At 40.8% G+C, this 18,660-nt stretch overlaps 1 protein-coding gene across 1 annotated transcript in view; it reads left to right on the plus strand.

Annotated features, from left to right (window-relative positions):
* Positions 1 to 13,006, plus strand: part of LOC124149204 — a 34,939-nt gene extending 21,933 nt beyond the window's left edge. The window contains exons 17-28 of the mRNA XM_048382499.1: positions 256 to 417; positions 1,086 to 1,265; positions 2,338 to 2,613; positions 3,531 to 3,731; positions 4,876 to 5,055; positions 5,976 to 6,131; positions 7,078 to 7,308; positions 7,705 to 7,864; positions 8,495 to 8,610; positions 10,081 to 10,222; positions 10,899 to 11,002; positions 12,834 to 13,006. Of these exons, the coding sequence (XP_048238456.1) occupies positions 256 to 417; positions 1,086 to 1,265; positions 2,338 to 2,613; positions 3,531 to 3,731; positions 4,876 to 5,055; positions 5,976 to 6,131; positions 7,078 to 7,308; positions 7,705 to 7,864; positions 8,495 to 8,610; positions 10,081 to 10,222; positions 10,899 to 11,002; positions 12,834 to 12,922 (1,997 nt within the window). The 3' untranslated portion in view covers positions 12,923 to 13,006. The remainder of the gene's footprint in view (positions 1 to 255; positions 418 to 1,085; positions 1,266 to 2,337; positions 2,614 to 3,530; positions 3,732 to 4,875; positions 5,056 to 5,975; positions 6,132 to 7,077; positions 7,309 to 7,704; positions 7,865 to 8,494; positions 8,611 to 10,080; positions 10,223 to 10,898; positions 11,003 to 12,833) is intronic.
* The last annotated feature ends 5,654 nt before the right edge of the window (positions 13,007 to 18,660 follow it).

Genomic DNA, 18,660 nt, shown 5'->3' on the forward strand with positions numbered 1-18,660 from the left:
TCTCGTGAAGATCCGGGGTAAAAGGCGACTATGCTTGTCGTAAGAGGCGACTAACGGGATCGGGTGGTCAGGCCCGCTGATTTGGTTGATACATGTCATCGATCCCAATTGCGTGGATCGATATTCATGATATCAATCACTGGATTGTCTGGTCCAGATTCGATTATTTACAGACAGCCGTCATATAGCTGGAATATTGCTGAGTGCGGCGTAAAACAACAAACCAACCAACCAACCAACCAACCATTGTTGTAGTTGACCCGGAGTGGGCTGAATGGAGTGATTGGGGCGAGTGTTCCAAGACCTGTGGTGCTGGCTTCAGAGTCCGGCGGCGGTTCTGCATCTCTGAGGATGCCGGGATCCCGTGTGAAGGGAAGAGCACACAAAGCAAAGTGTGCCAACTTGAAGCATGCCCAGGTGATTATGTCGGCAACTGAAGTAAGCATCTTTGTTTATTTGAGGGTCTTGGCACGATGCGGGTGTACATACTTGAACAATGAACAGGTGAATAATTATTATTTAGGGGTCTTGGCGGCATATTTCTTTTGTCTATTATCAGCATTTTCGTAAATCGAACCGACCCACTACTGAAATCCAGGATTCCAACACGGTTAGCGTTAAATATTGTGATAGTACGGGTATAGTTAGTGAGTAATTTTTGCTTTTAGCCTGATCTGCATTGTTGCAGCTATGTCGTGCTAGAACGGAGTTAAACGTACTGTGTGTCCAATGTAGGGCTGTGCTACCTGTAGATTTTACGCGATAAATTGAACAATTGGAACTTTTAATAACCAAATGTCTTGTAAAATAACGTGTAAGCTACCGCGTCACAGTTTCATATGTATGGGTACCGCAACTAAGAGTGAAAAGGATTTCCAGGTCTTCGACAATATAAACTTGTTACTTCACAAGAAAAGACAAATATTCTTTTTCATTATACATGTTGTGACCATCGTCCTAAAGAGGCAGACTGAAAGTATTTTCGACAGAAAATGTTTCATTCTAATGAAATATCGATTTTTATATTTTTGAGATATATATAGTATTTCATCTCCAAACACATAATAAATGTATTTTATTTAAAGACTGCCGAGAGGTCGATCTGCAACTTGGCCAAGGGGTGTCGTCGTCCTGCACGGCGCACGGTGACAACATCACCTGCAGCATCCATTGCAACAGAGGACTGGTGTTCTCGGAGGAGCCTGTCAACTACACCTGCAGCCTCGGGGAATGGGAACCCGATAGGCTCACTCAGTCGTGCACAGGTAAAAAAGCTACATCTTGTAACCAATTGCTGTAGAGTGCAATCCGTCTAGACCGGACTTGTGTGGGGTGGTAAAATTAGTGCTGTCAAGTCAGAGCTCCGGATTTTTGTGAGTGAGTAGAGGTATATACTGATGCGGCCATATCAAGTCGGGGGAACACAAAAATGGACTTCCCACATTGTACTTATGTACAGAATCGAACCAGGTCAACGACGGGTTGAGCCTAGGCTTTACAGACCAGGCTACCTCACCGCCACTCCGGATGGGTTAGTAAGATTATGAAAGGAGTAACGTCCTTTGCTGTTACGAAATGACCATACAAGATTGAAGACATAATATATTTTTTTATAAATATTTACACAAATGTCAATACACATTAATTATAGGACGGTTAAAAAAAACACATGACCATAGAATGCATCCCAATTTCGAGACTAACTGTGGTGATATGAAGAAACATTTCTCACAGTACTTCCATTCTTGCAAAAAACTCATGAAATACAAAGTGTGAACTGAATTAAGGGATAGCAAGACCATAGTGAGTGAGGGAGTGGGTTATGTTTTACGCCGCTTTTAACAATATTCCAGCAATATCACGGCGGGGGCACCAGAAATGGGCTTCACACATTGTACCCATGTCGGAAATCGAACCCGGGTCTTCGGCGTGACGAGCGAACGCTTAAACCACCAGGCTACCCGACCGCCCCTCAGCAAGACCATAACAAATACTTTTAAGTATTTACATACATGCAAAGCAGGAATAAGATTTGATGTGTCAGTGTATTAATTAATAATTTGCTTCAAAATGTAGGTGGTCTAGTTCAAAGCGCCGTTCTGTGCATTATTGCATCCTTAAGAGAAGCCACGCTCCACTGATTGTGGGTTCGAATGCCGGATTCGCCCTGATTATGATTTATGGTTTGTCAGCACCATGCCCTGGTGGCGTTCACAGTGATAAACATATTCCGGCTGTTTTCCACGGTAAGTGGACACACGGTATATAACTGAAATAATGTGCAAAAAGACAGATCATTCTTTCACCCATTCACTCACTGTTATCTCCCACTGTTAGTTCCTCAGACTCCCTGGACAGTCGGGGTCAAGTATTCAGTGCTGCTTCAGGCGGAAGTGAGTATCCAAGCCGCTAGGGACCATCTCCTGGATGTCGGCTCCAGGTTTGACTGTGTGAAGAACAAGCGGTGCAGACACGACGTGAAGATTCAGGCTTGTGATGGAAACACGGTTGTTTGTAAGAAGTATGGTGGGGAGAGGTTTGGACAACTGAACCTGCTCTCTGACGTTCAACCCGCGTCTCTCAATCTGTCGGATGTTCTTCAGAATGATGATAGTAAGAACTCAACCTTCCATGTGCCTATAACATGTTGTCAAGGGATGTATTTGGTGTCATTGAATAACTGGAGTCGGATGTCTGTAGGACAGGTACTTTCAGGAGACACACTTGTAGTAATGAGCAAATGTGTCTAGAGAGTGTATGACGTGATAAAACCCTTTCCATGGTATTACACGAAATCCATTGTACGATTGCATCTCTATCAAAAGAATGTGTTCATGAATCACTATCCAATAGTAATGATACCATGGAATATTGGTCGACATAAAGGGAAAATTAACTAGTGGAAAGTTGAAGTCATACAGTCCTGTATTTGTCACTCGGAACCTGTATGCATATATCTAAATATGAAACAGATGGGAAGTTTTTATATCTGTGTTAGGTAAATCAGCAGAAACGAATGTGCTATTTGACCAAGTCAAAAAGCAGATCCAGAGAGGTGTGTGTGTGTGTGTGTGTGTGTGTGTGTGTGTGTGACACTGTGTGTGTGTGTGTGTGTTTTACCACAGAACAATACATATTAAAATATAAAAGGCAAGATGATTAATATATAAATACTTATTAACGAGAAGAGATAAGAATCTATTAAGTCAGACCGAGAATGGATTCTAAAACTGGGACCTTTGTCTATGTAAATTTGGATATAACAATGGATAGAAATGATACCAAAAACATCACAAGATTCTGTGTTACACATTTATGTGTGTATAATCTCTTTAGAATGTTAATTTCAACGTTCGAAACATCGATGACTTTAATGATAAATCGTCATTTTGCGCTATACTGTTATCGGTTTTCGTAAGGTTAGTGGTGACTGGTTGGTGTAAAAGAACAGCATGTTTTTATGTAATAGATTAATTGTTATGTTAATGAAATGTGTATCCTCTGCTATAATAGTTATATCAACATTATAGTGCCAAGTTTCCACAAATTGTTCAACACATGGCAAGTGCTCCAGGATGAAAGCACCAATGCTTCTGGCACCCCCGATGTCACAACGACTCCCGAGGAACAAACTGACACTGGTAACCCTGATGACAGGGAGCTTGGGATGCAGATTCAGGGGTCGGAAGTCCTTCTGTACTCACGCTCTAACAGGTCAAGGGCCGCGCGAGGTACGATTCATACGACTTCACAATCTTCCTATTTAGACACCAAAGAGTGAGTGAGTGAGTTGGGTTTAACGCCGCTTTTAACATTATTCCAGTTATATCGCGGCGTGTCAGCTTAATGTGAGAGGAAAGCCCGAAGTGATGCAGGTCTCAGACGTTTACCACTTCAGTGAAACCCACGAGCACGGGTATGGTGCTGACAAACCTAGAAACATAATCGGGGCGAACCGGGATTAAAACCCACAATCATAGGTTTCTGACGTGCCTAAGGGAGGCAGACTCTGCACAGCAAATGCCGGCGCCTTAGACGACTGAGCCACCCGTCGGAAATATTCCAGGTAATATCTAAACTTGCGTGGCAAACCAGTGGTTGGGCACCATAACAACAAGCTGCCCGGTGACCCTTTGTTATCACCCGACTTTCCTTCATCAACAAACATTTGGCACTCGGAACCTCTCTGTCCGGAATAACGACGGGACGCAAATACAGAGAGCGACTTTGTGTGTCGGCGATGTGCATGGTAGTTAGATGTTGGTGGATACATTGACATTAACTAGTGAAACTCACTCTTGATATCTCGCTTTACATATGATATTAAATGTAAACGGCAAACTCATTTCTTGCTTATAGAAGATGCCTAGATGAGATCAAGAGGTATTCGTAAATTAACGGTCAGACCTTACCAACTTGTGATGTTAATATGCAAATTGGAAAAGAATTAAAAAAATGTGAAAAACAAAGACTTCAATTTTCATTGCCTAACATCCATTTATTTCAAACACATGTAACTCAAAACATTTATTATGAATTCTTAAAGATATTTCTACCTTTACTCGATAAATGGATAAGTTATACTTATGTATACATTATTTAAAGAATATTATACTAATTGTCATACAAATAAAGAAACAAATATTTGTGTAATAATGTATTGGACGTTTGCCATTTCACACGTAAAACTGTGGCAGTGAGTTGCATATAATTTGATTGATGAAAACATAGTGACTGTGTAAATGTAGTGTATTTGCACTATAAAACCTTCTTTCTTTAATGTTGGAAACCAAGGTATTTTTAAATGAATGAAAGTGAGGTTTTAATTACACTTTGAAAATATGAAACCAATGACAATTACCTTAAAATTGACAGTTAAAGGCGAGGTCGGCAAGTTGCTGTCTGCCTGGCATGACCTGGACAAATCCAACTGGGAAATAAGGAGAAGGAAATATTCTGCGTTCAAACTAGGCGCAGGAGAAGACACCCCCCACGTAGTAGCGGAACAGGAAGTGACGTGTCCAGACGGATCGGTACCAGGGGGTCTATTCTGTGGTAAACACGAGCTTCGGTTTATATTTGAAGTCACATACTTTTCCACCTGCAACAAACGAACCTCGGCAACATTTGAAGCTGTGTTCATATGTTTTTATGTTTGTTTGTTTAACTTTTCACTCGCATGTCTACTCTTGTCAGTTTGTTTAAAACATTGTATTAACAGTGACAAATTTGTTAACTGAACAAGACCTACACCTTTTTTGCGATTATATACATGTATTAATACATTCTTTGCGCTGCCGACACACTAAACATCTGTGTTGATAAAGTAACAGTAATATTATAGTATTAGTTTTTTATATATGAGACAGCGAAAGTACTTTGTCTGAAACTGATATAAAGAAGATGATGGACTAACGTGGACTTTATTATTTTATTATATCTTACATGTACACCGAGTGAACATTTACCTCATTTTTGTGTTTTTATATATATATAGGTATTAATTATTATTCTTGGGACAAAACCAAGATTTCTTATTACGAAATGTCATTACTAAGATCATAAATAGATATTGTAAAAAAATTATACAGGGTATCAGTTGAAGAAAATGAGCATCGTATTTGAAAACTTGACCCTTTAATATGACTTGCATTAGAAAACCTCGAAGAAATGAAAAGTGTCTGTTTGTTTGCTTTTTGTAACAGACCAACTTCTATTGGTCAACACAATTTTCTACATTGATTCGTCTTCCTTCTTTCCCCACGGGGCGGTCGGGTAGCCTAGTGGTTAAAGCGTTCACCTGTCACGGCACGCCGAAGAACCGGGTTCGATTCCCGACATGGGTACAATGTGTGAAGCCCATTTCTGGTGTCCACCGCCGAGATATTGCTGGAATATTGCTAAAAGCGGCGTAAAATCAACCTCACTCACTCACCCACTCTTTCCCAACGCTCACCAAACTCTCCATTTTGCAGTTAAATGCGCGCCCGGGACCTTCTTTTTGGACAAGATGTGTCACTCCTGTTCCCAAGGATTCTACCAGGACCAACATGGAAAGATGGACTGTAAGCCGTGCCATGGTTTCTCCACCACGTCGCTGATCGGGGCATCGTCCCAAGCATCATGTAAAGGTGACTATTTAATATATCTAATATACATTAATTATTACATTTTATGCATGATGTCAATCATATCCGTCGTTTCACGGATGCCTCGAACAAATATTCAAAATAGATCATCCGGCTTACATTTCCTAATGGCAGTCTGATGACCTTTCAATCGCGCTGTAAATCATTAAACGTACAGATAGAGAAAGCATTCGGTGGATTCGATAAAATTTGAAAGATGCTACTTTTTGGAATTAAATGGACGCTTTGATGTTATTCGGTTTACATTATAAGTGTATAATTTATCTTCAACGAAATTATCTTGCTGACCTGTTTCAATCTGCCACAGTAAAATAATTAAGACAAATTCAAAATTGATAAACAACATCTGTTTTATTGAGCTGTCTCAGAGGTTAACGTGTGCTGTGTCACGTGACAAGAGTTTTATCAAAAGACATGTTTCCTCCAGAGATAAGCGAATATCAAGACGTGATTGTTTATATAATAAGCTATTACTGAATATCTTTGCCGAATAAATTCAGTTTGAAAAAAGCTTTCGCAATGAATTTCACTAGGGACTGTTAAGCTGTAATTCCGAGTTGCGAAAAGGTTATTCTATATATTACCCAGAATCCTTTTCCGGAAAATGTTGTAAACTGTGTGTTTCCTATCACAAGTGGAGACACAGGCTCAGTCAATCTTTTGTCAGAACGATGTCACATATTGCCGTCATAAACAATGGAGGACGCTGTCTTTCATATAAGTTAATTACTAATTATTGTGATACAATGCGTTGATGTGACCTCACGTTGTTATGGGCCGCTTCTCAAAACAAGGGAAACAGTGCAAAAAAACAGCGGGAACAAGCCAATGACCACGAAGCAAACATAATGCCCAGTGAGAAATAATGAAAATAATTGGAACGATATCCTTGCCCATATTGGTTACAGCGTCATTGTCTGCATTACAGCCTACGAACGCTTTGATCACTACATCCTGATGACCACTGGTCAGAAGACGCTGACCAAGCTTCACATGAGCCGCCTTGACCAGGACCACCTCAGCCTCCCCACCTCCACTGGCAGCGTTTCTCTCCATGACTACAGTGACGACTTCATCTACTACTGCACAGATTGGCCTGCCACGATCAGGCAAATAAAGTGGGACGGCAGTCAACCTAAGCTATTGTTGACGCTGGACGGTAGGTGTTGGGACAAAGAAGCCGCTTACAGCTACATCAGCATCATGTTTTTACGGTTTAATCCTCTCCAGGGAACTGGTTGGCAGTTGAAAAGTATCGATGTTATATATTTTGAAAACGAAGCTTTTGTACATTATTAATAACGACGTTGTGTCATGACGTGATGAATGTCAACGGCAGACAAAAGAATCCTGATGTAGACCTGCGTGTAGCATAAGTTCATGAACATCCTGATTTAATTTGTAAACTTTCCAACTAAAATCACAATCGGCATTTTGACCATCTCACCCTCGGTAAAATATGCGATATATTCGACTGTACGACATGTCTAACTATTCCACGTAACCGATTATTCGACATATACGGAGTGACAACCGATTACATTCCACTCCTCAGACGAGATCACGGGTCTGGCTGTGGACAGTAGATCAGGCATTGTGTTCTTCACCCTGTTCAGCGGCTCCCTGAGGGCCGGGACCTCTGACGTTGACACTGACATTCTCGTGCTTGATGGTCTCGAGAAACCACGTGATCTTGTCATCAATCAGCAAAAGTTGTAAGTTTCAAATACTTTCTATGTGGACCAATACAAAAATGATTTTGTGATATTAATTATTATAGGATGATCCTGAACTAGACATGGCAAACAGGACAACAACTAGTATCACTTTACAGACTTCAGACAACTAGCTAAGACCATATTTGTGTACAAACCTACATTTTGTCTTGGGTTATTAGACCATTTAATGAAAGATTCTAAACTCCCTGTATGGAGTCAAGAGTGAATGAGTCAGGTTTTACGCCGCTTTTAGCAATATTCCAGCAATATCACGGCGGGGGACACCAGAAATGGGCTTCACACATTGTACCCATGTCGGGAATCGAACCCAAGATATGTCCCTTGTGCCACACCTTGTAAGAGATGTCTGAAAAAGGGTTAGGTAAGTTGGGCAGTGTTACGTAGCTGAATTGTTGTCATCGTATCTCGTTCGTAGTTGTGACCATGCGACAAACCACTGGTTGCTTGGCCCAAACTCGATGCGCAATAAGATGATCGATCGATCGATCACTCCGTCATTTGGTATAGTCCATGTCTCTTTTTTTATTAATTGCCATTTGCATTAATGCGATCACCGTTACCTTTGAGTACTTTTGAAATTCATTTGAAATGTGCATTATCTTTCAGCACAATGTACTGGACGGAACATAACAAGATAATGATGTATCATTTTGGTCAAAAGAAAAGATCCCCATTACTCATTCTAGATACGGCAATCTGGGGTCTGAAGATCAACGAAGAAGGTACTTCCCCATGGTATCTCATTAGGCTGTACAGAACATCATTATATCATCCCTAGGGACACGGATATCGGTGCAGTTACTTTCGTTAGTTCCCACTTCTGTCTACTTGTTCCACATGACTTGTCCATAAAGAGCTTAATCTGAAGACACAGCAGACGGGCCTTTGAAGCTGTTCAGTGCGACTTGCAATTTTTTTGTATAATATAAAGATATGCTTCTTCAAACGCGACAGTGATGACTATGAGAATATGTTTTTATACATCAAAGTGACAATATCGCCAGCTTTCCATGAGGCTTCAATGCAATCCCGTGGAACTGCACAACCATTGTAAACAAGGAGTAAATACGCAAATTAATATAGTATTGCACGTTTTTTAATTAGATTATGGTAACTTAACCATTTTATAACATGTTTATCTAAATATGTAGTCGTTCCAAAAATGAAACGAATAAAACACGTATGTAAGTGACCGTTGGCCAGCTCGCACATACTTGTATTTTGAGTGGGGTCACGGGTGGTCAAGTTGTCTAAGGCGCCGCGATTCGCTGTACAGAGTTGCGTCCGTTGGGCACGCCAGAAACCTATGATTGTGGGTTCGAATCCCGGCTCTCCCCGATTATGTTTCTAGGTTTGTCAGCAACATACCCGTGCTCGTTGGTTTCACCGAAGTGGTACACGTCGGAGACCTGCATCACTTCGGGCTTTCCTCCCCCATTAAGCTGCCACGCCGTGATATAACTGGAATACTGTTAAAAGCGACGTTAAACCCAACTCACTCACTCACTCACTGTATTTGGAGTACTCCTGGGGCTTGATCCACAAAGACTTCGTAGCTACGACATTGGCAAGTCTATGATTAACTATAGAGTTACGATAGGTCGTAAGATTGCGAACGCTTTGCGGATCGGGACCCTGATCCAATTTTATTCCCCATATAATCGTATAAACAGCCTAAAGAATATTTTACCAGCTGACCTTGCGGAACAACATAATGACGTTTCTTGAATTACCCTCGTGTATTGCCCCGATTGTGAATGTGAATACAACGGGATATGTCGGGATATGTTTCTGCATCAACCATTGAGTAAATTTAACATAATTGCATTTGTATCATTACGTGTTAGTTTTATGTGCGAGAAACACCCGAAGTGAAACAGGTCCTAGGCGATTGTCTCTTTGTTCAGTCTTTGTGAGTTTTGTTCAACGTGGTCTTTTAACAGTATTTCAGTTGTATCACGGCGTGTTAGTTCAACGTTAGAGAAATACCCAGAGTAATGCAGGCCCTAGACGATTACCGCTTTGGTGAAACCCAAGAACTCGGATATTATGGTTATCATGATATTGGAGACTCGGGGAGTCGAACCCACGTCCACACGATCCTTAGACGACATGGCCACCACTGACTCCTCAGCGACGTTGACTGCATTTGTATACATGATGCTATATTTACAGTGAAATATACCTTGCAGCCAACAGGTTGACCTGGTTTGCTGAAGGACGAGTGTTCAGTGCAGGAACAGATGGCAAGGGTGTGACCGTGGTTATGGAACATGTCAGTGTGCTGTATGGGCGGACTGACGACTACTACTTTCATGTCGATAGTGAAGGAAGGTAAAGTTCAATAAATGAGGATGATAGGTGGTCAGTATTGTATAATACAAGATAGTGGTAGTATCAAGACCGCGCCCTGTGAGATTCTGGTTCGGTGTAGCCCACCAGAACAGAATATCATTGTTGTCGTAGGAGTCATCTTAAACTGGAAATGGGTGGTGAGGTTTTGAGACCTGGTTTACCATCGTGCTCCCAATGACGTGGATCATTGGTCAAGCATTCAGGCTCTAGTCTGTCTGAAATTTGTTCAAACAACCAATCTTTTTAACCCATGTAGTTTTCTCATTTTTTTAAACGTGGACCGTAATGAAGATTGCTTAATGTATGCCTGACACTAGGACGAAGTCTTCTTGTGGCATGCCAAGACCATTGCGTAACATTTACCAATTTGATTTTCCCACGTGTTTCAATCCAGCATTAGACTTATGGCCCTCATACAAGTTGAGATGGTCCAGATTATAATTTGTCTTGTGTTCAGAAATGGTATTACACATTGGAATTCTGAATCGGGTGTTATGGTGGCATTGTAATGACATTCGTACTCTTATATATATAAAGTACTTTGACTGATCTTCAGGCCACTTCAAAGTCATATTGGAATGATTTTCACGCATATGTAGATAGAGAGAAGGAGAGAGAACAGTGTGCTCTACATTACATGTGTCAACGATTTCAGACTTGTCCGAGTCAGTCAGGATGGTGCCACGAAAGCTGTTGTTCTGACGCTCAACAGCCAACCAAAGAGTGTGTCGGTTATCTCAAAGCAAAAGAGGCTGTGGAGTGAGTTTCTTGTCACTTAACCTCTTATGTAGAATCTCTTTCGAAATATTGAAGCACATCCAGTATACAAATACAATTCTAAATTAGTGTTAATATTTCATGCGTATTCCCGCCGAAGACACATATGTTGGAATCGTGTCACAAATAATTTAACCTTTAAATTGTAAATGATGATATTCAGATATTTTAATCATTGTTGAACTGCTTAGGTTTACATTGATATCTAAATCGTTTGCACTTTTAGTACATTAATACTGCTATTAAGGTGATAAGTTTCAAACATACCACGCCTACACTGGATTGGAACATGTGTTTCATGCCTCTTTGGGGATATAATAGGCCATAATGGAGGAGTCCCCTATACTTATGATAAGAACTTTCAATGAGAATCTGGTGTTTACAGTGTTGTCAAGACTCCACGCTTCGTTCTTCCATCACCCGTCAATACATTGGCGGACGATAATGGTGATATGTGTCTAAATGAGGCCGTTATAACAATATATGAGGCCTACGTCGAGCGTGAACTTTGCACCAAGCATACCATTTCAATCACCTTATCAAGCGAGAAACCATGACATTTGCCGATGTTACCTGAACACTCATTATCTGAGTACTCGCTGGCTTTCCTCTCGCTGGAACCGTCCTTTGATTCGTTGGTTGTAAAATCAGACTACACCGCAAAGCGACCGTACGTTTTCACGGGTGACGGAGGAACGTATTGTGTTCCGATCGGTGAACTGTTGACGATGTTACATTGTATGCCTAATGGACTGCATCCGGGCGGCGTGTGCTGATGCTGATGTAGACCACTACTAGTTGTCTGAACGAGACATGATTATTTTCAGGCAGTCTCGGTGTATCTGGAAAATTAGTTATTGTGGCGCAAAATAAGATTCATTCACATTTGTGGATATTTCCCTGGTGTACAGTATGAATGTTATTATGATGTAGATTGATTGATCTTTGAATGAGTGAATGAGTGAGTTGGGTTTAACGCCGCTTTTAACAGTATTCCAGTTAAATCACGACGTGTCAGCTTAATGTAGGGGGAAAGCCCGAAGTGATGCAGGTCTCAGGCGTTTACCACTTCGGTGAAACCCACGAGCACGGGTATGGTGCTGACAAACCTAGAAACATCATCGGGGCGAACCGGGATTCGAACCCACAATCATAGGTTTCTGGCGTGCCTAAGGGACGCAACTCTGCACAGCGAATTTCGGCGCCTTAGACGACTGAGCCACCCGTGCCCCCATAAGGAACAAATCTCATCTGTTTTACTGGTGGTGATCTCTGTGAACATTTACAGATTCCCGAAAGGTGTAGAAACCATGACATTCCGTATGCCACTTATATGCTACTTGTATGACATTTGTATGACATGTGTATGACACATGCATTACACTTGTACGAAACTTTGCATGCCACTTATATGAGTGAGTGAGTTGGGTTTAACGCTGCTTTAAACTGTATTCCAGTTATATCACGGCGTGTCAGCTAAATGTGAGAGGACAGCCCGAAGTGATGCAGGTCTCAGACGTTTACCACTTCGGTGAAAACCACGAGCACGGGTATGGTGCTGACAAACCTAGAAACATAATAGGGGCGAACCGGGATTCGAACCCACGATCATATATTTCTTGCGTGTCGACACTTATATAAATTTATATGACATTATGAAGAACACTAAGTGTGACGTTTGTATGAAACGTGTATGACACTGTACAGTCAACTAAGAACGATTGATGAATCCGAATCTGAAACACAATTTACCAATATCCAAATGGGTTATTGAACTTAAAATGATTCTTTTTTATTCCTTATATATTTTCAGGACACCAGTTATGCAAATCCGATACATCTTGTCGTCATGCGTGCTGGCAAACAAGTCATTTTGACACAGTGTGTCTTCGATCGCCATGATCAGTTTCCAGCTATCCACCTTGACGTCGACGGAGAATTCAATTAAAGTTTATGTAAAAGAGAATGTTTTGAATAAATATATTTGTCCCGCATGATGACTTTATATGTCTTTAAAGATACGTTTTAACGTTTTAAGCAGACCATTGTCCATCTTCGCGAGGCAAGGGCATTAACTGAGAATAAGAGTCCAGTTTCCACCCTTGCCGATCTAGGCAAGAATTCCGACTGAACTTACGAGTCTATGTATAGTCCAATCAAAATAACGTAACGATGTAAACACCCGATTCCTAAACAACATGGATTTCAACGTGCAGATTTCGGTCGACTGCAGGATTTGCAAAGCTTGTGTACTGTCCATAGGAGAGGCTTAGAAGGGAAATAACTCGTAATAGCCACTGGTGGCGCTACGTCCGAGCCTGGAAATTCCAGCCTAGTTCGGCAATAGTGGAAACTGGACTTTCAAACTCAGTTAACGCCCTTGCTACGGGAAGATGACTATTGTCAGATTTGGACACGTTTTATTTGTTTAGTTTGTTGTTTTACGGTGTTTTAAACATCACAGCTATATCCCCTCTGTCTGTTAGTAATCGAGTTATCAGACAACCAGACCCTGACTCAATTACTATGATGCAGCATGAACATACGTTCTCCTTCATTTGCTTTCAAGTGAATATTTAGGGGTGCACGGGTGGCCCAGTCGTGTAAGGCGCCGCAATTCGCTGTGCAGAGTTGCGTCCCTTGGGCACGTCAGAAACCTATCATTGTATGTTCGAATCCCGGTTCGCCCCTATTATGTTTCGAGGTTTGTCAGCAACATACCCGTGCTCAAGGGTTTCGCCGAAGTGGTAAACGTCTGAGATAACCATCACTTCGGGCTTTCCTCCCACATTAAGCTGACACGCCGTGATATAACTGGAATACTGTTTAAAGCAGCGTTAAACCCAACTCACTCACTCACTCAAGTAAATATTTAATCACCGTCATTCATTTCAAATGTTATTTATTTATTAATTTTTATATAGTAATAGAGCGTTAATGTAACTATAGGATATTAAACCCTCTTTCTATGTTATGTCTTGCGAAAGGAATAAAACGTTTTATGGAAACATCGTTGTCACGCTTGCGTAAAAAGGGGCATTCGTTTCATTCCTTTACTGAACAAGGGCCTATATAAAGGTACCTGTACTGTGTTGTGCATTTCTCATCTGCAGCCATCCTAAATATCCATGCTTCTCAGAAGTTAATTACGGTTTTTATGTCCATCCATTCGTCCACCTGCATCACACCAGAACAAACTACAAACTACTACTTCTCGTTTTTTTAAAATGAATATGAAAATATACTCTTGAAAAATCTTTGCCTATTGTTTCCTTTCCTTCTTTTGGACTTTCCCTTTTTCCAAATGACATAGAAATTATATTTTGTAAATCTAAGCTGTCATTAGTCTCTCTGAATGGCTGGCTACTTTCTTTGTATTTCAATATTTTCTTGTTTCCCTTTTTTCCAGTGATTGATATTGGTATGGGGCTCTTTGGTTTGATACCGGGATATCGCAGTCAGAATTGTCATAATACTGATATTTTATACATAAATCCAACCCTGTGTACACATATCAGTATGTTAATTAACTCGATACCAAGAAGATAGCGGTTGTTATCTGTAAGTAAGTGTCAAATATTTATCGTCTGCCATGTTTCGTTTCGAATGTACGCACCGGAAGTGGAGAGTTATCCGGGGAGACAACTCTGTCTAATTTCCTTTGGGGTGTCTTATTTCTAAGCCGCATTTTACAAAAAGTACCGATAACAATTCGTAGCAGTTATAGGTCTTTAGTGACTGTCAGATGCATTTTCAGTCATATATCGGATCCTAGCTTCGGTGTATAATCAAATAAGCAATTAAACCATTTATTAATGTCTAGGTTATTTTTCTAAGCATATTTGAGTTTACTTTTCAAAGATTGGACACAATTTCTATGGAGGACGGAATGTTTTCAGGCGTTTGTTCAGATATATTTACATGCACAATGTACACATTTAGCTTCTAGATTTATAGCTATATTATATTATAAATACCCTATAGTCTGACTACATAAGGTCACAAATATCAACGTATTGTGATGATGTTCATAATATCAACCACTTGTTTATCTGGTCACGATTCGATTTTTACAGGCCGCTGTACTAGAGCATGATTGTTGCTGACCAAACTTCTGGTTTCAATCTGTGCTTACTATGTTTTGCGGCAGATACTTGTAATCGAGACTGACTTTTCTCTGGCGTTAACGTTTTGAATTAAGATTTTGGAAAGAGTTTTGTCGCTTGTATAGGAGCGGCTTAAAACCATATACACTAATTCTTACATGTTGTCGAATTGGATATAAAATATATTTTATGATTCACGTAAACGAGTTTAGATCTCATTAAGACATGAGAGATTCTTGATTTACATACGAGTAACAGCACACTGTAATTCTACGGAGGTCGGGGTTCCCAGATAAAGTTTCGTTGCATAGCAATACAAAACGGTATTTTCGTGGCGTTGTATAAATAAACGCATTTCCCTGTTTAGATATGCAGGACCGACCAGCATCAATATTGACGTCTAACTAAACTGACTGCGTAAAGTATGAGAACTTCTAGAATCGCAGCTTGCTTGGTGTGCGAGAAACAATTGTGAATTATTTATTACACTGTCGTGTTTTAGTACAATATTGTATGAGTGTTACTTGGGGTATTTGTACACGAGAAAGATATCTTAGAAAACAACTTGTTTGTGCTCATTAATATCACAGTGGGATCACGCAGTTTGTTGTTCAAAGATTGTGTCAACCAAGAAACTAGTTAACGGTAATCCTGATCACACAGAATGACAATCGGCCAACCATGCAGTTAAAAAGCCTCCCCCGAAAGCTCGCGGATGAAAGTGTTGAGCGTTAACTGTTTACCCGTGTTTGATTTTCCTTGGTCTTATATACACATGGAAATTAGTTAAACAACACCCGTATGTTCTCAGGCTTAGCAACTTTAATGAACAAGTGCATGAAATGGGTACAAGATTTCCATACCAATTACCATTCTGTCCCATTTTAGGCCGTCCCGTTCGACAAAGAGACCCACCTGTCCATACGCTCAATGAATTGACTGCTGCTTTGCATGAGAACTGAGGCAGAATTCCTCAGAATCAAATCCAGCGATTGATCCAAAGAATGAGGAGGCATCTTGAAGAAGTTGTTCGGGTTCAGGGAGGTTACACAAGATAATGATGGAAAGTCAATATTTGGACTTGCAGGACATTGTTCTTCAATTCCGTGAACCAGAAGTGTGCATGGTACAGACAGCTTAGTCTGTGCCACGAAAGTGACATTCGTATGTTTTTGGATGAAATTAAGTCATTTTCCAAGTCTGTAACATCTCCAAAAAAACACATTATTTCATGGTAGTCTTGGCTATGTTCCTCCTCAACCCTTTCTTTTCAGTAAATAATTGATTTGGTATGGAAAGCCTTTACACATTTCTTGCATTAGTTGATTAAAGTTGCCCGGTCTGAGAATATTCGGGTGTTGCTTAACTAATTTCCATGTGTATACGTTGTTACTTATGATAAGCCATCGGTTGGACAAGATACGACCACCCAATACACTTGTTTGTGAAAAGTATGCTATACTTGGAAGCTATTCTGTGGCGTCATGTTCTAAGTGAGATAGTGAGACAGTGAGCTTGCACCAATATTCGGGCGGGATGGCGGGAACATCGAAAATCGTCCGTTAGTCACCACTATTAACTAACTATTGCAGTTACTTGCCGAAACAATTGCATTCATGATTGATAATGTACGTTACGAATCTATACTGAACAACAAAAGTTCCTGTGACATTGAATAAGATTTAATGCAAAGTTATGTTTTTACCAAATCTGAAACAATTTCGGTTTGCAACAGATAAAAGATTCCTCTTCAAATGGTTTAATTTGCCATACTGACTTCAGAAAATGCGTGATTTCATTAAAAAAACATGAACATGCCAAAATGTCAATTTACAAATCAATAGCGGGTGTGTCCACCTCTGGCTGCGATGCAAGCAACACATCTTCGTCTCATGGTATGGATCAGGCGTCGCACAAAGTCCTGTGGGATATCTGTTCATATCTACCGGAGCATGTTTCGAAGTTCCTGGAGTGTCTGTGGAACACGTGGTTGACGTCGAAGGCGCCGATCCATCTCATCCCACATGTGCTCGATTGGTGAGAGATCATGGGAGCTAAGCCGGCCAGGGGATGACATTCACGTTGTTTTGTTGAAGAGAATCCTGAACAAGTCGAGCAAGATGAGGCCGGGCGTTGTCATGTTGAAAGGTAACGCCTGGGCCATGACGACGCAAAAACGGTAGAACAACAGGGCCGATGATCTCGTCGCGGTAGCGCTGTCCATTGAGATTTCCCTCTACCACTATCAAACGGGTCCTCTGTCCTGCTGTAATCTCACCCCATACCATAACTCTGCCGCCCCCGAACCGATCTTCTTCCATGACACAATGATTGACGTAACGTTCACTCCGACGTCGGTACACTCGAATCCGTCCATCGCTGTGGCTGAGGTGAAAACGAGACTCGTCAGTGAATAGAACTTGTCCCCACTGCATGGCCGTCCAGCGTAGACGCTGTCTGCACCACTGTAGACGTGCTTGACGGTGGTCTCCTGTCAAAATGGGACGTCTGGTGGGTCTTCTGGCGACAATCCCTGCACATCTGAGGCGACGACGTACGGTTTGTGAAGATATTCACAACACCAGATGGTGTTTCTGTGGACGTTAAATTGTCTTGCAACATCACGTTGACTCGATCCTGCTTCAAGCATACCAATGGCTCGCAGACGCTCATTTTCGGAAAGGCGTGGCATTTCGTAATGTTGAATAATTGCGTAATTTTGTTGTTTTTGTGAGTGGTTGTTTTCACACGATGCTAAACAATGCATATGGAATCCCGTTAACGCATATGTTTTTATACCCATTCTTGGGTAATGAGATGCATGGGGTTTGCATAAAAATCAACTTTTGCATGGAATGCATGCTTTTCTGTAGCAGTTGCGTTTTTGTGACTTGATTCAATACATGTACTACAATATTAAAATATTGGTGTCACAGGAACTTTTGTTGTTGAGTATATATAACATAAATACCATTTGTACCTGCACGCTAAACATGTCAAAGTATGCTGAAAATGAAGGAAACCGTCTTCCGGTCACACGAACCCCATAAAGCTGACCAGTGTTATGCATTTGACCAAGTTTACATACCATGAGTTTAGTATAAGTTTGGGCGATCTTGTTTCGTTCATGGTAGAGATACATTTTCAACATTAAACCTCGTGTCAGTGGAGCTGTCAACAACAGAATAAAAAGAACTGTTGTAAAACGGTCCATAAATGGTAAAACATAACAGTCCTCACACTCAATACATGCCAAATAAGCAGTACGTTGGAATATGGTTCAGAAAATGTGAATCTACAACTTAAACGTAGTCTAAATAGGGAGGACACTTCAACTGTAGCACTACATGATCAAGCATAATTTAACCTATGTTATACCTTTACAGGAGACACAACACTATATCTGTTATCTGTCAATCAGCAATCAATGAATCGTTCCCATGAAGGCAGGATATCGATCTGGTCACGCGGCTAATATTGCCTCTACATACAAACATAATTTTTCTTCATAAGACTTCCAGGGATACAACAGGT

The sequence above is a fragment of the Haliotis rufescens genome, unplaced genomic scaffold, assembly GCF_023055435.1.
Source record: "Haliotis rufescens isolate VD_foot unplaced genomic scaffold, xgHalRufe1.0.p SCAF_4, whole genome shotgun sequence".
NCBI lineage: Eukaryota > Metazoa > Mollusca > Gastropoda > Lepetellida > Haliotidae > Haliotis > Haliotis rufescens.